We start from the raw sequence: 18,881 nt of genomic DNA on the forward strand, positions 1-18,881 counted from the left end.
CTTCAGTAATGAATCATGTGGCACCTTGCATTGTGCATTATCAACATTACACATTATACTCCAGAAAATTCAGAAGAAAAACACTTAAAACAAACCGATGTTATATATGAAATGAAAACGTAACTATAACAGATGTTCACGTATTACTAAAATATGACAAGTTAACATTGGAAAACAAATAAATTGCAACTGAAAGGGCCAGAACTGAAACGATTTCAAGTACTTAGTTGTTTCTTTGTATGTAATTTGGGCATCCAGTTCATAAAACCCACAAAATCAGGAATTAGAATACTGTGAAGACATCAGCCCAAATTTTACAGGTTTTCCCAGGTGTCATCAAATTGCTTCAATTTGGTTCAATTGCCCCAGTTAGATTCAATATGGGGAAGACTGCAGACTTCACAACTGGCCAGAAGAGAATCATTGATACCCTCCATTGGATGGGTAAGCCACAAAAGTTCATAGCTAAGGAGGCTGGCTGCTCACAGAGTGCTGTGTCCAAGCATATCAATGGAAAGTCTAGTGGACAGGCAAAATGACCAAGATGACCATGGCCTTCAGTGGATTATCAGCCAGAGGAAATTCAAGAATCTGGCAGAGATCCAGAAAGACTGGAATGAGGCAGGAGTCACAGCTCCAAAAACCACCACATTCAGGCGCATCTGGGAGATGGGCTACAACTGTTGGGTTCCTCGGGTCAAACCCCTTATGAGCCTGAGCCAAAGTCAGAAGTGTCTCAACTGGGCCAAGTAGAAGAAGGACTGGAGTGTTGGCCAGTGGTCCAAGGTCCTTTATGAGGTCATCATCTGAAATGGTTTTCCAAAAGTCTTGAAGGAGTTCCCAGAGATACTGAGCACTTGTTGGCCCTTTTGCTGAGCACTCTGCGGTCCACCTCATCCCAAAACATCTCCATTGGGCTTAGGTCAGGTGACCGTAGAGGCCAGGCCATCTGGCACAGCACTCCACTCTCCTTTTTTGCCAGTTAGCCCTCACACAGCCTGGAGGTGTGTTTGGGATCATTGTCCTGTAAATGACGCTCCAACTAAACTCAAACCGGATGGGATGCATGTCGCTGTAAAATGCTGTGTTAGCCATGATGGTTCAGTGTGACTCCAGTTTTGAATAAATTCCCAACAGTGTCACCAGCAAAACACCTCCCACACCATCACACGTCCTCATCCATGCTTCATGGTGGGAACCATGCATGTCGAGACCATCCGTTCACTTTTTCCGTGTCGCACAAAGACACAGCAGGTGGAACCAAAGATCTCAAACTTGGCGAAGCACAGATTTCCACTGGGCTAATGTCCTTTCCTTGTGTTCCTTGGCCCCGAAAAAAGACAAAAACACATGATGAAGCCAGATAATTATGCTGTTATCATTCACTTATCATTCAATGCAAGTGAAAAGGTTTCCATTTTTATTTACACCTTTGTGCGCCTTTGTACACTGTGCGCCAGTCTCCTGCAGGCCTGTTAGACAGCATGTGTACATGCTTCTGCAAACCAGAAATCTGATTCACCATCTTGCTTTAAGAAGGCAGAGATAGTGAATATGTGGGGCGAGACCGCTGCACTTAAGTCCCGACTTCAGTTTCACTGCCTATCTCTGCTGTTAGACAGGCCAGGTGCTTCAGCAATTTCACAACAAGAGTCGTTAAAACATGTGCAGAAGTGTCACAAAGACACGCTATAATACCCTTCTGCAATGTGCAGGTTCATACACAACTGGGTGAAAGTATCAAGAAGGGCCAGAAAGGTTCACGAGACAAAAGTACTCTTTTATTTACAGTTATATTACAAAATCCACCCAGAAAATCCACACACCCACAACGACAAAAAGTCACCAACACAGGTTGGATAAAAATGAAATGACGTCCTCTTTCTTTTATCTCAGATTGCCAACCTTTCGCTGATTTAAGATCCTAATAACTGATCACTTGAATTTCCTGTGAAAACTCCTAAAATGCATTGCATCTTCTGCCGCTACCATATAAAGAAATAAACTCAAGCCAACTGGTTTAACTTTTTGGCCGATGTCAGACCAGGCACCACATCAAAAAGAAACAACAATGTTATGTGGCAGCCTTGTGGTCAGAATGCATGCTGCGTTGAGACCACAGCATTTAATCTGCAATTCCAGCTAGGAACCTTTTCTACAAATCACCAAACAGCTCCTCTCAATTACTACTACGTCTGTTCTGTTCATATTTGAAAAAGAAAAATCCAAACCACTATACAATATAAGATGTAACACAATTTGATGGTCCACCGAAACTTGGCCAATTTAGCCACAAACTTGGCCACAAAAGTTCATTTAAATGCCCAGCAGAACAAAACTGTGAGAGTACACCTGTGAGGGCAGCAAACCATTTTAAAGTAATATACTTGAAAAAGCCAAAGAGCACATATGTTCAGAATACTGTTTGGACAGGGCAAATAGCTTATCAGCGACATGTGAACGTTTAGAAGCTTGAAGCTCCACTTTCATGTGATGCCACATATATAGCAATAATTTCTGCAAGTGTTTAGCCAGTGTCACCGAAAATGCTGACCTTTGTGCACAACCCAACACCTAGTGGCTTGTTGGGAAAAATGCAGGACACTTTAGTTCATATGATGCTGGTCTAATATATGGAATGAAAAGGTTGCTGTCAGTAATACACTTGTATTATATGATTTCATGATAGAAATCAGCCCTGTGTTTTGACAGAAAAGTACGTTTTGCTTTCCTTTAATAGTATTTTCAACATTCTAAAGGAGTGAAAAAAAATATTGAAATTGTAGAAAAAATACAACCTTACATCAAATTCGTCAAAAACGTAACTCAATGACCCACCATATCTTCGTAATGAATCACTCAGATAACCAGACCTGCCACTTTGAGCCTCAGATGCTAAGTCCTCTAAATGTATTTTAATCCTCTTTGCAATCAGTATGCTTCTACTTATCAGCTACCAGTTTAACAGATGTAGACACATCTTGTGACAGACCAAAACAGAACTTGTGTGATGACTTCGAGAACACAACAAAGTAAAAGAACAAAAAAAAAAAAAATGGAAGTGAATGGCTCCAGCTCGTCCAGGTCACAGTCCTTGATGTTTCTGTTGGTAACCTGAGAGTCAGCATCTTTGAGAAACTGTTAGATGTGTGTCCTGATGAATTTAAGGCTTTCAGCCTCTCTACCTCTGTGTGATATTGGAGTGTCTTTTCCTCAGATAAGTAATGATCTTCTTGCCCTTCTCTACTTTTAGGGCAAGATTATTTTCCTGACACCAGGCCACCAGTCCTATCACTTCTCTATCCCGTCCCTACCAGTAATCGGCCCAATCACATATGCAAATGTTATCATTCTGGTATTGATCAGGTGGTGCACATGTAACGCGCTGCGGACACTAAAGCGGTCGCGCCAGAATGTCACGCTAAAAAGAAAGATTCTTTAAAATACAAGGGGGAGCAAGTGAGTCAGATACCACGGGCACAGAGAGGAAGCAGGTCTGATCAGAAACAGTTTATTACTAGGCCAGGGAGCACAAATAAAACACCCTTAAAATGTACATAATAAAATGTTTGCTCTCTACTAAAAACAATTCTAAAACCCATAAAACTACCATTTTCTACATTCACTAAACCCCCCCCTGCTATAATTAGGCCACATGTTCATTATGGGTCCATCAGCAGGCCAGGAATTCCTCCTTTAGAGCAGAGTCCACGCCAGCCCCGTCTTCAGCAGACAAGAAAGAGCCACCCATCTTCTTGTCCTTCCGCTGGCCCATCACTTCCCAGCCCGGCTTGCGTTCTGCACCCGAATCCATGATGCGACCACCGCCACAGCTCCCCTTGCGTCGGTGTCCTGCAACATAACAAATAGGGGCCAGAACAATGGTCCCAGAAGCAGCCCTGGCTCATGGCCATGGTGACCCTCTCCCAATCCAGCTGCACCCAGTAAACAACAGTAGAGACCCTACTCACAAATGCAGGCAGAGGTAAACCTCTGCCCTGCTGCCAATCACACACGTTGTCTCTTACTGTTGCCGTTCCATGAGGTCAGGACTTGGTCGCCGCATCACACTGGCCATCTCGCATTAACCTTCCAGTCTGGGGCCTCTCTCTTTCAGTGCCCAGCTAGCCTGTTTTTAAAAGGTCTTTACACAGCTGATAGGCCACCTCTGGACACACCCCTGCCTCAGCAGGTGGTCCCTATCAGCTAATTTGTCCCATGTGCAGCCAGGCCACAGTGGATAACAACCATGTCACATAAAACACTAAAAACCATGCAATAGAAACAGAATAAAACCATGCAAATAAAACACTCATAAATAAACACTAAAAATCAGAATAAAAACAATATACAAGATAAATGCAAATTTCCACTGTGTGACACACACACTCATATGTGAAGACAGCATGTGGCAGTGTACTCAGCACGTGCCCCTGAGTAATACCAATGCTCACAGTTCTGATGTTTGATGTCTGGTTTTCAACTCTGACTGAGTGGGGCCTATCTTACAGGAAGTTCAGAGCTCAGTTACAGAGAAAGGGTGTGAGTCTGAGTAACAGCAGCTTCTCAGAGAGTCTGACAGCATTAAATGCAGCTTCAGTCATTTCACAGCATTTTCACAGATGATTGGACTGATTCTGTATGCATGTGTGGTGGTGTGAAGGCAGAATACCGGTAAATGTGACTAAATGGTGTTGATAATGCCACCCGGGGAGGGGGTTACACCCCAGGAGAGATTACAGTAGCTAGTGCAAATGTTGTACCAGTTACAAAAGCCCACAGGCTTGTTATTAACAAGCAAAAGTAAGGACAAAACTACTCAAAGTGTAGAGCAGAAAAAAAACCTTTTTAGGTAGCAGGGCAGCCCTGCTACTGTACCTAAAACACTTGATTTTCGCCAAGTACTTTTTTACTCTTACTTAAGTAACTTTGTTGACGATTACTTTTCACTTTTACTTGAGTAATAATATTTTAAAGTAATGCTACTCTTACTTGAGTACAATTTTTGGATACTCGACCCACCTCTGGTTATAAAGAGGTCATCATCAGGTCCTTCAACGCACATATTAAACCAATATGTAAGACTGCTTTCTTCCATTTACGCAACATCTCTAAAATTAGAAATATCCTGTTTCAGAGTGATGCTGAAAAACTAGTTCATGCATTTATTACTTCCAGCCTGGACTACTGTAATTCATTATTATCAGGAAGTCCTAAAAACTCACTGAAAAGCCTTCAGCTAATCCAAAATGATGCAGCAAGAGTCCTGACAGGGACTAGAAAGAGAGAGCATATTTCTCCTGTTTTGGCTTCCCTTCATTGGCTTCCTGTTAAATCCAGAATTGAATTCAAAATCCTGCCCCTCACATACAAGGTCTTAAATAATCAGGCCCCATCTTATCTTAATGACCTTGTAGTACCCTTCGCTCTCACACTGCAGGCCTGCTTGTTGTTCCTAGAGTATTTAAAAGTAGAATAGGAGGGAGAGCCTTCAGTTTTCAGGCCCTTCTTCTGTGGAACCAGCTTCCAATTTGGATTCAGGAGACAGACACTATCTCTACTTTCAAGATTAGGCTTAAAACTTTCCTTTTTGCTAAAGCATATAGGTGACCCTGAATCCTCCCTTAGTTATGCTGCAATAGACGTTGGCTGCCAGGGATTCCCATGATGCATTGAGTTTTTCCTTTCCAGTCACCTTTCTCACTCAGTATGTGTAAATAGACCTCTCTGCATTGAATCATATCTGTTATTAACCTCTGTCTCTCTTCCACAGCATGTCTTTTATCCTGTTTTCCTTCTCTCACCCCAACCGGTCGCAGCAGACCCAGGCTCAGGCCCCTCCCTGAGCCTGGTTCTGCCGGAGGTTTCTTTCTGTTAAAAGGGAGTTTTTGCTTTCCACTGTCGCCATAGTGCCTGCTCATTGGGGGTCATATGATTGTTGGGTTTTTCTCTGTACCTATGAAGCGCCTTGAGGCGACTTTTGTTGTGATTTGGCGCTATGTAAAAAAAAATTGAATTGAATTGAATTGAAAAAAAGTCATCTGGGGTCCACCCTACCATACACTAAATTGTAGATAACCCATGAGGATCCCACTTACCACCCTTTAATAGTTACACAAATTCATCAATTGTCACGGGAAATGAATCCAGTCTCTAATACCTAACAGCCTGTGAGCTTTGCCACCTTGAACAGTAATGAGTGCAAGTTGCGAGAGCTCAAGAATAGACCACTGATGTCCCTCATAACCAACATCTGATTAACAGCAAACGGAGGGGTGAAAGTTCATGCTGCATTCACAGACACCATGTATGAACCAACATCCACCAAATGTAACCCACTGCAATCTACCCCTGGGGTTTGAATCGTCATCCCAACGATTGACACTCACTGCTGAGGTCTAAACAGGGTAGATATATTAGGCACAGGTGCCTGGGAGTTCACAGCCCCTGTTGTTCTACTTCCTATTGCCTGGGGCAGATGATGCCGATTCGAGTGCGTCCCAGCATTAGCACGAGTAGTCCTATGTGAAGAAGCAATATTATTTTGAACACCAGCCGTAACTGGCAGCTGATCGGTGCAGACCAGCACCACAGAGGATGTTGAGGGTTTTGGCTCACTTGGTATGCAGGAAGTAGGGGTCTCCTGTCTTTGTTGGCAATTGCTTGGGGCTGGAGTAGGTTCATAAATCAATAAAAACCACTCACCACCTTGCATAGTTTCTAATAGTTGGATTGGAGCACTGGGAGGACAAGTAGTCACATACTCCACCTTATTCTTTAGTAGTGAACGGTGGACATGTTTCACGTGACTAAGGTTATCCGACAGAGTAACAGTGTAAACTGATCCATTTTGGTCTGGGGCCTGTAGCACTTGATACACCACTGAACTCCAGACATCCTAAATTTTATGACGGCCTCTAAGCCCAACCTCTTTAAGGTAAGTCAACTGACCTTCTTGCAGGGGAGCATCCCTCACATGCTGGTTGTGACATGTCACACGCCAATTAGCTGCAGCCTCCAAGCGTTTATTAGCATGTTCAAAAGCATGACATAGCCGAGTCTGATGCTCTGCAATCCAATGATGGGTGCTACCAACCACAGGCTCCTGAATCCTACCCAACAAAAACTCAACAGGTAGCTGGGGATCTCAGCCAAACATCAGAGCAAATCGTGACTCACTAGTAGACTGATGCACTGTGGTGTTACACGCACATGCATAAAGTAAAGAGTCCATGGTAGCCAGGACAGTCTTTTTGATCCTTTCTAAATACTTCATCACGATTGGTGTGAGTCCAAAAGGATGATAGTCGTTTAAATCCACTACCAGTATGTTTCTTAGAGAGGGGCACACTGGTAATGGACTTAAAGGATGGGCAGATTGCATGTCTATGAATACACCATCCAGCTCTGATGAGCAGACCCTGAGTGCATGCCTGGGGATATTATTTGGGCCAGCTGCCTTATTTGGGTTTGTTTTCATTAGAGCTGTGCACACCGCCACCAATGACAGATCGTGATGTAGTGGTTTGTCCTGTGTGTCATGTCCTGTCTGACTCTGTGGGTTGGTGTTGTGTATAAAAAAAGTGGGTGAGGTACTCAAATTGTTTTCAATTTAGGCTATGCGGAGATGACTGCTATTAACACTGCCATTGTTATTTTAGTTTAGGATTTTCCACCTTTGAATTTGATGTTATTTTAGTTTTCAGGGTGGATTTTCTGATTTCAGTTTGGTTTTTAATTGTTAAATGTTAAGTTTACATTTTATTAGTTTCTGTGTCTGAGTTTTTGTTTTTATGATGTGGGTGGTATTAGTGACATAGGTCAAATATAAGTAAAACAGTACAGTACAACACATTTGACTCACAGTCATTTTCACCACAGCCTCCTCTTTGTTTCCATCTTTGACTAAACACCAAAAATTAAAACATTTCCTTTATTTTCTTTAATGTCTGTTGCTTTTTTAAACAACACATTTAGTGAGTTTTGGTTTATTTCTTAAGACTATTTTTCTATTGTTTTCACTTTTTTTGTATACTTTACTTTGAATAAAACACTTTAACAAATAAAATAATCCAAAATATTATTTTCAGTGACTATCCTCAGCAGAATGTCCTCAAAGTATGAACACACATATTGCTCACAGTAATAATCGTACAACAACCTTTTGTCTGCAGGGTGTTATTGTTTTACTATCACTGATGCTCATTATTGATTAACACTGCAGACGCAGTACTGCTGTGGTTTTAACACTTTTAACAGCCTTCTTTATGCAACCTTTTGCTTAGATGCTTTTTTACTGCGGTTATATTTTATATGGTGATTATGTAAAACCTAAAACTGCAAGACAAAATACAGCTGTAAAATAAATTTAGCGTAAAAAGTATTTTTTTTCTTTTAAGAACAAAAAAAATTGTTTATAAATTTGTTTCAATTGATGAGCTCGAGTAAATTAATGTACCTAATAACGTTCCTCTTTGTGAAAGCAGCATTTAATTGCCGTAACATTTTGATGTCAACTTTAAAGAACTTCTTTACCTACATTTGTTTTATCTTAACTTGATCTGCAAGGTAATCAGAAACTGTGCTTTCATGCAGTTCATGAATGGACCTCACCTCTGTACTGAGCAACAACAAAAAAATGTTGTTACATAACATCTGTATCACACTGAAAGCTTCTCATTAAAATTATCTCGATCCATGTACTTTAGAACACCCGCCCTGCCTTCAGAGAATTAGGTAAAAGTTAAGTTAAAGATTCGATTAGAAATCATTCCTTTGTTGGAAAAAAAGACTCATGGTTTCAGATTTTCCCCTTGACAAGCGTGTGGGTGAAGTTACAATTTAAGTAATTTGAGGAATCAGTTACTAAATCAAATGACAGCAAGGATAATGACCTTACCTATTTTAACAGTCAACTGAAAAGCACTTTGGACCAATCCATATTGTTTTAAAATGTGCTATATAAATAAAAGTAACTGCACTTATCCTGGACTTTTTTCTCTATACTTTTATTTCACAATAAACACAATCACTAGAGGTCATGTGATTAATTCTTTTGCCCGGTGTCCTGATGATAATTGATGAATAAACCACTGAAGACTCTTCTTCCACCTGCAGTAAAAAGCAATACATTTCATTACCCAGACAAAGCAACACGCACACACTTCATTTCTGCATGAGGGTTTTAGGATACACCTCGATGTCAGCACAGACACTTACCCTGCTATTCAAGCCACAGCAACAAATTTGAACAGGAAATGCTTTGGTGAGACAGAAGCAGAAGCATATTCAGAATCAGAGGGGAAAATTTTTCAAGTAAACCATTTAATAAAAAAACAATAATGTACACAGGAAGTGGAAGTGAGGCGCAGCTGCATAGCCTACCTGAATGTAATCTTGATTTGAAGCAAAAAATTGTAAGTGCCATTAAAATGACACATGATACTGATATACCACAAATAAGTGGGATCCAGTCTTCAGGCTCTTTTTGAAAACCTGTTAAACCAAAAGCTAAATATTAATATTTCTTTGATTCGGGTGAAAAAGATTCACAAACAGCATATGGCTAAACACCCACCTGTTCTTGTGCTAAATGATGATGTGTGAGTGGTAGCAACTGTAGTGTATCCATCAAACACTGAATCTATATTGCACTTTAGGGACCCGTGTGGATGTACAGGCACAGATGTAGTTGAAGTTCTGTTTGGATTATTTGATTTCATGCCGCACGTCACAGCGCAAGATGCAGATGAATCCTTACTGTCATATACTGTAAGTAAAGATCAAAAGGTTACATCAGGTTATCTTCTATCATGAAACAATGATGTTTGTGTGTTAGTTTCTCACCTGTAACTACACACAAATTGATAGTGACTCGCTTAATACTGTGTCCGACACAGCTACTCATCCAGCAGGTATATTTCCCAGCATCTTCTCTTCTGACATTTCCAATATATATAGACTTGTTGAAAGTCAAATTGTCTGTTGTTGCTCTTACTTCTGATTTCCCAACAGCAGTCGTTGCTTCAAAAGTCCAAAAATTTATTTTATCAAGTTTACTTGAACATGTGTGCTGAAAACTGCTGCCAGCAACAATGTAAACTGTCTCATTGACGTCTTTCCACGTCTCTGAAAAAAGAGAGGTAAAGGATTGTGAGAATCATCTTTGACGAATGTAAAAATCTTTACATAAGCACAGGTAGATTCTGCCTTAACGGAAAAAAATATGACAGCAGGACAAACCTTTCTTCACTATGATGTCAGTGGACTTTTGGCATGTTTCTTGGCAAGTTTCACACCAGTACACACCTTCATCCTCCTCGGTAAAAGAGCTGATGACCAAGGAATGATTGGATCCAATTCTCAATTTGGGATTGGATATTTGTTGATATTGCATTCCCCTCTTATCTTGGAAGAATAACTGAACCTGCTTACTGCTATGGTCCTTCTTGTAAAACCATTTGAAAGAGTCTGATCGATGGATGTAATGCTGACACGGTATCACAGCTCGACATCCCAGCGAAAAATTAAGTTGTGTTGCGACTCGCAAAATATCACGTTGCTCATTTAAATTAACAGTCACTTGAAAAAAATATAAAACATTCAACAGTCAGTTCATCAATTGTATTTTAAATACATTGTATTTAATTAAGCAATTTGAATAATGAATTTAGTTAAGTAATGATTTGATCAGATACTCACTGTTTCCTGAGAAAGTAGAGAAGTTCCAAACAAGTAAAAAGATGAAAATGAAGCCTTTCTGTTTCATATGGGAGAAATTCCTGTCCCCGCAGAAATAAAACCCAACATGAAGCATCCTGGCTGTACCATTACTGCTCATAAAAAACACAGATCACAAACTCTGCCTCTCAGCAAAAGGTTTTAGATTGAGCTTAACAGCTTAAATGAGCCTGACACATCGGAAGTGGTCCAACAGCCAGTACAGAGGAAATTTAGCAAGGTTGTCACCCACACTGTTTTTCTGATGTGGTCTGGCATATGATTTGCTTCTTACATTTAGTATGGGTGTTAAGACACAAAATGTGCATCGCAAACCAGTTTCTTTTCTAATATATAGATGCCAAATATGTTCTCACATTGTATTTTATGCTGAGATAATGTTTGTGGGGGTTGAACCAAAACTGTGATTGAGCTGTTTTGACAGTTTATCGTACAGTTAAACTCACTGGAGTTTGGACTTCATGTGCACACAAAGCACTTGTAACCAACTTATTGGCTGCCAAGTACAACAACTGACACAATTACACTTTGGGAATTAAGTATGATACGTACTCTGGATTATTGATTCAGATTACAAAAAATTACATACATACAATGTAACAATGTAAAGTTAGAGGCGTTGTCCAGGATTTCCTTGCTTGTAAGGTTTTTTAATCATAAGTCAATTAAATGGATTTTTATTGTGTTCATAATTCTTAAAATAACCTCAAAGTATTTAGTAACTACATGAAGGAACAAGTGTTTGACAGGCAAACAGAATAGCCAAAAGGAAAACCTACATTTTTGCGTGTGATGTTCACTTTACATGAGCAGAAATTATTTCGGTTAACAAACAAAGTTATTTTTGATAGAATTTGTAAATAACCGCACTTCTTCATAATCTACTTTTTAATTACATACTCTAATTTTCCCATATTTGCATCTTCATCATCCCAGTTCTCATTTTCCGCCGTAATGATGTTGCTGTTGCACTCCTGCGCTCAAAACGCCGACAGTTCCGTCAGGACATGAAGTCAGCGTTTTATTGGGTGTCAAATTCCCCGCCTACCGGAGACAGCACTGAAAACATCGCTTTTCCTCCAGCTCTTATCAGAAAGGTGAGCTCAGATCACCTTTTGCGCTTTGTTGGGGAGGTTTTCCTGCACGCGGAGGCGGAAGACACTTGCACCTGCGAGATGAAACTAACTAAAACTTTCGCGGAGTTTCAGCTGGGCTGGCCTCACATGCATTACGTCTTTGTTGTGCTCTGTGTTTTTGTCGTGGTTTATAAATTAACAATTCTACTTGCGAAAAGAAGGGAAGCACTGCGGAACTTCCAAGCTTTTCCGGGGCCGCCGCCACACTGGCTGTTTGGACATGTTCTGGAGGTAACTGTATCAACACACTCGCAGCAGCTGTAACATGTGTAACCGTCCAGTAAAGCTGACCACACCATGTTGGAGAACACCATTCTGCAAACAGAGACACACAGTTGACAAACAACACAATTTACACGAGTAAAGTCTGCCTGCTGTGATGTGTTTCAGTTGTACTTTTTCTCTTTCAGTTTAAACAAGATGGGACCGATATGGACAAGGTAGTGAAATGGGGACAGGAGTACTCATATGTTTTCCCAATCTGGTTTGGCCCCTTTGTCAGTGTCATCAATATTCAGCATCCAGATTATGCAAAAACTATCCTGACATCATCAGGTGTGAGAAATGTTTTACGTAGTTGTTGTGTTGATGCACATTTATAACTGTGTAGTAAAGTTAAAGGTCCCTAACACCATTTTTATTTGTTTTGTTTCCTAACAGAACCAAAAGATGATTTGGGCTACCGGTTTATTGAGGGTTGGATTGGTAAGGCTCATTTTTCTCCCTTCTACAGCATTTTGTTAAAGTACAGAGTTGTTTGTTTTGCTGCTTTCCTCACTCATGCACATGTTCTTCAGGAAATGGGTTGTTGGTGTCAGAAGGTCAGAAGTGGTTCCGCCACAGGAGGCTCTTAACACCAGGTTTCCATTATGATGTTTTGAAACCATACGTAAAATTGATGTCAGAGTCTGCTGAGACTATGTTGGTACGTTGAAGACAATTTAGTTGCATAATTGATAAATAAAATCAAAGTCGTGATGTGTTGGTCAGCACGTGTCAGTAAATATCATAGAAGTAAAGCAGGAGCAGTGTCTGTATCCTGCAGAGAGATCACATCTGTTCTCTCATTGTTGGCAGGATAAGTGGGAAAGTTATGCAAGCACAAATGAGCCTTTTGAATTGTTTAAACACATGAGCCTCATGACACTGGACAGCATTATGAAGTGTGCCTTCAGCTGCTACAGCAACTGTCAGACAGAGGGGTGAGCCCAGATGAATCTTTTTAAAGAGTCATTTACAGTGTCAGTTTTATGTTGAGTCTTTGGTTGTTGTAAATCTGCATTTAATGTTTGCCTCCTTTGTCATTTCAGTGGAACAAATGCATACATCAAAGCAGTTTATGACCTCAGTTTTCTAATTAACCTTCGGCTCAGAATGTTTCCGTACCACAGTGACCTCATTTTCCACCTTAGCCCACATGGTTTCAGATACAGAAAAGCACGTCAGGTGACCCTCAGTCATACAGGTAAGCTTTGCTTTGATTCATCTGAACCGTTGCCAAAAATCAGTGAGCCTCACATTATAGTGTCAGATCTACAAATGCTTACATTTTATATTCTTTTCTAAAGAGGAAGTTATAAGAAAGAGGCGAGAAGCACTAAAGGAAGAGAAGGAGCTTGGACAAATACAGGCAAAGAGATATTTGGACTTTCTGGACATCCTTCTCTTTGCAAGAGTATGTTATGTGTCATCAGTTTCAGCCTCTTACTTCAACACATTTCCCATTGTAGGATTTGCTTAATGTATAGGCAAGTCACAAACTGGGGTTTTCCTGCATAAAGGTCATACAGAAAATAAGGCAAGTGCCAACTTGAGATCGTGTCAGATATCTGAAGTACTGGCCTAAAGCTGAAATAGCATATGCATGCAGCAAATAAGCAAAGATGCATGCTGTTGCCAAGCTGCATGTTAATGTCCTCTGACACAGAGACGATGATCAGCCTTTTCATTCTCGTGAGCAGCAACCTGAATACAAAATCTCTTTTGTGTAGAGAATGATCAACACTGGTTAGTGTTTTGCCCAGTTTCTTTCCCAAAAACTTCTCTAAACGGCAGCTTGTAGGGGCTGTCTCAGCTAGCATGTTTATTCTCTTAGTAGACTTAGCTTTCGTGACATGGGTTCAGTTTTAAACACATTAAAATGCATAAAATGATCCAATTTTTATTTATTTTTTATTTTCGTGCATTTTAACTGAAAATCACACAAATTGAAAAATCTTATTTATATCACTTAAACACATAATTGTGTAATAACTGTATAATATTAATATAATCAAGCGATAATGGAAGAATAGAAAGAATCCTTCCTTTATGAGTATATCATAGCAAATTGTTGTCCTTGGCAGGAAAAATTAAAATCAATAATTAACTGCATGGCAGGTGTTTGCCAAACAATTTGTCACGGCGGGGTGCGCCGATGTGTGTGGAAACAGGACCCAAAAGCAGATGATGACGAGTAGTTGAAAGTTTGAGCAGAAAAGTGATCCTTTATTAGATGACGGCAGGAGTAAACCAGGAAACCAAAGTAAACTGACAAAACACTAAGAAACAAAACACTAAACGGTACTGAGACCAAAACCTAAACTATGACTGTGATGGAAAATAACCAGCAAATACTATGACTAAGACTAATGATGAATAACAGACGAAAACCATAACTAAGACTGAGGTCAAAATAAACAGAACCAGGCTAGAACTAGGGCAGAATAAACAGACGACCCGACAATGGCATGCAGAAAACAAAGGGCTTAAATACATACAAGAGGTGATCAGGGGAAGTGGAGACACATGGGGGAACAGCTGACTGACATAAACCTAATGACAGGACCAGGAGAGGAAAGTTAAATACAATGAACAAAGAACACATGACACTGTCAGAATAAAACAGGAAACACTAAAACTAAACATGACAACACAAACTTAACAGACCTAATACGTGATGAATAATACAAAACCCCAAAACATAGAAAACCCAGGAACAATAACCAATAACTGCCCAAACTAAAGGCAAATAGGAAATAACACAAAACCTAATCACATATCAAAAATGAGAAAAATACAAAAAGAACTCAGAGCGCTGGGTCGGAGACCCAGCCTGTGACACAATTAGTGCTTTATATGGCTTAAGAAGAACAGCGGACCTTGATACTTGGCTGCTGAATAAATTCCCAATTTTATAAAGGTATCTGTATAAGGATGAATGTTATCCAGCTAAAGCTGAGTTGAAGTCGGGTGATGCAGTAATATAATGAGCCTGAGCAGCAAAAGTAACAAAGCACTTTTATTGAGAAGCCCAGTTAGAGTATAGTGCAGTCCATTCTGTCTTTTATCAACTGTAAATATCCTTTATTTCAACGCCAGGATGAGAACCAGCAGGGTCTGTCAGATGAAGATATGCGGGCAGAAGTGGACACCTTCATGTTTGAGGGCCATGACACCACAGCCAGTGGCCTGTCTTTCATCCTCTACTGTCTGGCCTGCAACCCAGAACATCAGAAGATTTGCAGGAAGGAGATTATGGAGGCCTTGCATGACAAGGAAACCATGGAGTGGTAGGCTTGTGAAAGGACAACATTGCAATAGGGAGACAAGTTGGTGCCATTCTGTGGTACCAAAACGTTATTAGGAGACATATAAACAAGATTTCTTATTAGTTGGCTTCACTAACACTGCATGTTGGTCTCATTTTAAGGGAGGATCTCAGTAAAATCCCATACACTACAATGTGCATAAAAGAAGCTCTCCGCCTTTACCCCCCTGTACCAGGAATTGCCAGAAAAACCACCAAAACTGTAACCTTTTGTGATGGGAGAACAGTGCCTGCAGGTCAGTGATTTTACTCTGTTGTTATTATCAAAGAGTAAACATTAAATGTCTTCACTTAATAATCTTTTTGGAAATTTCTCATGCCACATGGTAAACACAAACTCTTAAACAACGTTGTTTTTCTTTAGATACATAGATTACTTTTCTTTACGATTCAATAAAGGACCTATATTGACTTAATACTTATTACTTTATTATTCTACAAGGGCACACTGGTATTATTTGATTGTATTGTCACATACAGTATCTTTTCTATAAGCTAGTATAGATCTCTAAAACGTGGGCATAAAGTACGCCGCCGCCTACACATTATGTTTACAGGAGCTGCTCAGCCACAGGAACCCATGAGCCACAAAGCTCCATGCACACCATTTTTGTACTGATGTTGATGCCAGAGGAGGTTTAGAGCTCTGCAGTAACTGAGTCAGCAGAGAGCTGGAGATTTTTATGAACTCTGCAACTTTACATGGTCTGGCACTTCATGGCTGAGTTGCTATACTTCCTAAACATTTCCAGTTTGCAATAATACCACTTACACTTGATCACGCTGCATGGCTAGCTGCTTGATTTTATGTATCTGTGCCAACTGGACTTAAAACCCCTGCATTTGAATTATGAGTTGTGTCACAATAAATTTTTCGATATGGTGTATGCTTGTTTTGTTTGAAAAATAATGTTCAGCTACACACACCCTATAATCTTTTAATAATAATAAACTAAGTACACATTTCTTTCAAATGTAGGTTCTGTTGTTGGAATAGGTGTATTTGGAATTCACAGGAATGCATCTGTCTGGGAAAACCCTAATGTAAGTAAAGACAATTTTATTCCCAGCACAACTTACTACATGGAATACATCATCAAAGGAATCTATGATGAAATAAAATTATGAAGTTTGTCAGCACTCTGCTCATATGGCTGCATATAATTTATCAAATAAATGAAGAAGCAATCATGAAACTGGTGCATTAAATTAATTACTAGTGCTGTATTTGCTGAGGTGGGTAGGTCCCTGGTGCCAAAGTGGACCTCAGGACAGATTCAAGCTGGTTTAATGACTTACTTTATTATGTGTCAGAATGCAGTTTTCTCTGCGCAAGTGATAAGGGCGATGAGGTTCAGAAAATAAGTAATACACATAACACTGCTCTCTTTCTTTGTCCTGTATTACATTAGGTCTTTGATCCTCTGCGTTTCCTACCAGAGAACATTGCTAAGAGATCTCCTCATGCGTTTGTGCCCTTCTCAGCTGGGCCAAGGTTTGTCCTCACCTGAAACTATATCACTGTATAGAGACTGCTTGTAGTAGTCTCAAGTATGTGAATGTGTAACTTAGCACTGACCCCATTTACATCAACACAATAAAAACTGGTTTTATGATGGGCTAAAGCAAGTAGGGGAAAGGGTGAACTCACTGTAATCTAAGATTGATCCCATTTAAAATGCAAGCACCTTTGGCCCTGAATGTTAAAAAATAACATACTATACTCATCCCTACTATTCATATTCCTCATGTCCTAATCTCAGAAGGATCAAACTATTTTCATCATTTTTCAGTTCTTTAGAATATTCACTTGTATATTTCTTACATTTAATATTTTCCTCCCTCAGAAACTGCATCGGTCAGAACTTTGCTATGAATGAGATGAAAGTGGTGACAGCTCTGACACTGAAGCGATACCAGCTCATAGCGGAGCCCACTATGAAACCCAAGATCATCCCCCGACTGGTTCTCCGCTCACTCAATGGCATCCACATCAAGATCAAACCTTTAGAGACTTAGCTAAAGTGCACTAACTGCAAGAACTGCTGAAAATTACTGTATTTAGAAAGTAAATACTTTATGTTGATTTGAAATACTTCTACTATATAACTGAGCTTTCACATGTCATTTAATGAACGCTGTTGTGTAGTTTATGTTTTAGGAGAAATTACTTGTTGAAAAAAATCTGCTTTTTATACTAAAACAGTAAAGGAGAAGCTTGTGCACTTTGTCAGAAAGTAATAGAATTTGTGTTGGGGGTTTTATTGGGGGGGGTTTTATAGTACATAACAGATTTGTAGTAAATGGCATTGCACTGACATCATTTGCAGTGTAAAGCTGTAGATAAAATTCTAGTGAATACAACTTCTGTCTCAGTTTTACACTCCATCATTTAATATTTCTATTTTAAGATAGAGGAAGAGGACTGGTGTTGTGCTGTAAATTAAATTAGCATTCTTTTTCCAACAAAACATAATAACAAATTTTTTTTAAAGTTCTTCACTGTATTTTAGTATTCAGGATCAACCAAATCAAAAAGGTTTAATTGAGCTCATATTTCCATATTACTTCTATTGTTTAAAAGAGAGCTCTCTTTGACCTATAATGAAGATCATTTATCTATGTTTGTGCATTTATATGAAGTCTTATCTAGTCAGCATGAAAGCAATTCATAGATATATGATCAAAGTTTATCTCTGGAATATAACCTTATTTTACAGAGGCAGACTGTAAAGTTGATGCTTAAAAATGTGGACAATGTATCAAATTACTCGCATTGCATTTAGAGTCTTTCCTCATACATACAGCTTATTGTAAATCTGAAATATCAGTTTATATCAAGGCAAATTCACACTGGAGTGATATATATGGTTAATTAAATGTAAGAAAAATGACAAAACCTTTACCTCTGACTGATATCTTTGAGTCCACTTGTCCTTTAAGAGGGGAAGGTTACCAGAAATCAATACAAGCTTGTTCTGAGTGGTCATATTAATCCAATGATGAGACATTTCTATCCTCTTGTGGGCAGGGATGCCACTCACAGGGCACGGGGGGGCCACTGAATAGTTCGACTGAAAAAATGATCTTGGGTAAATGGTACGGCCTTTGTTGTCAGCATATCTCTGACAACATCTACTACAGAGCTTTTATTGTGTTCAGAATTGTGTTAATGGATTTTTACAGTGCGGACAACCAAGATGACATAATTAGATAGCAAATGCAATTAAACAACATGTTTAAAGATCAGTTAACACTGGAGCCTTGTTCAAGCCCCCCCTCCATGACCTCGTCGATATCCAACCTGGAAAAAATACACAAAATAACATTCAGTTGCCTCAACGTGTAAACAAACCTAGAGAAGGGACACAAAAAGGACAGCATAAATACAGAGGAGAGAGGGAGATAAGAGAAGC

The 18,881-nt window shown here is 39.7% G+C and overlaps 1 protein-coding gene and 2 long non-coding RNA genes across 3 annotated transcripts; 1 reads left to right on the forward strand and 2 right to left on the reverse strand.

Moving 5' to 3' along the window:
• Window positions 1–3,495: 3,495 nt before the first annotated feature.
• LOC143420953 (uncharacterized) lies at window positions 3,496–4,260 on the reverse strand. The gene is made up of 2 exons (XR_013100697.1): window positions 3,972–4,260; window positions 3,496–3,852 (listed from the first exon to the last, which is right to left on the reverse strand). It is a non-coding gene; the product is annotated as an uncharacterized LOC143420953 (long non-coding RNA).
• Window positions 4,261–8,990: 4,730 nt separating this feature from the next.
• LOC106674861 (uncharacterized) lies at window positions 8,991–11,378 on the reverse strand. The gene is made up of 7 exons (XR_013100856.1): window positions 10,702–11,378; window positions 10,243–10,581; window positions 9,847–10,128; window positions 9,578–9,769; window positions 9,385–9,495; window positions 9,220–9,260; window positions 8,991–9,111 (listed from the first exon to the last, which is right to left on the reverse strand). It is a non-coding gene; the product is annotated as an uncharacterized LOC106674861 (long non-coding RNA).
• Window positions 11,379–11,785: 407 nt separating this feature from the next.
• LOC106674868 (cytochrome P450 4B1) lies at window positions 11,786–18,370 on the forward strand. The gene is made up of 12 exons (XM_014408233.4): window positions 11,786–12,107; window positions 12,287–12,431; window positions 12,537–12,581; window positions 12,674–12,801; window positions 12,954–13,078; window positions 13,187–13,341; window positions 13,445–13,551; window positions 15,237–15,427; window positions 15,568–15,701; window positions 16,445–16,509; window positions 16,878–16,960; window positions 17,313–18,370. Exons 1-12 carry the CDS (start codon window positions 11,916–11,918, stop codon window positions 17,482–17,484), a joined length of 1,542 nt encoding a protein of 513 aa, XP_014263719.3. The 5' UTR covers window positions 11,786–11,915; the 3' UTR covers window positions 17,485–18,370.
• The last annotated feature ends 511 nt before the right edge of the window (window positions 18,371–18,881 follow it).

This window comes from Maylandia zebra, linkage group LG11, assembly GCF_041146795.1.
Source record: "Maylandia zebra isolate NMK-2024a linkage group LG11, Mzebra_GT3a, whole genome shotgun sequence".
NCBI lineage: Eukaryota > Metazoa > Chordata > Actinopteri > Cichliformes > Cichlidae > Maylandia > Maylandia zebra.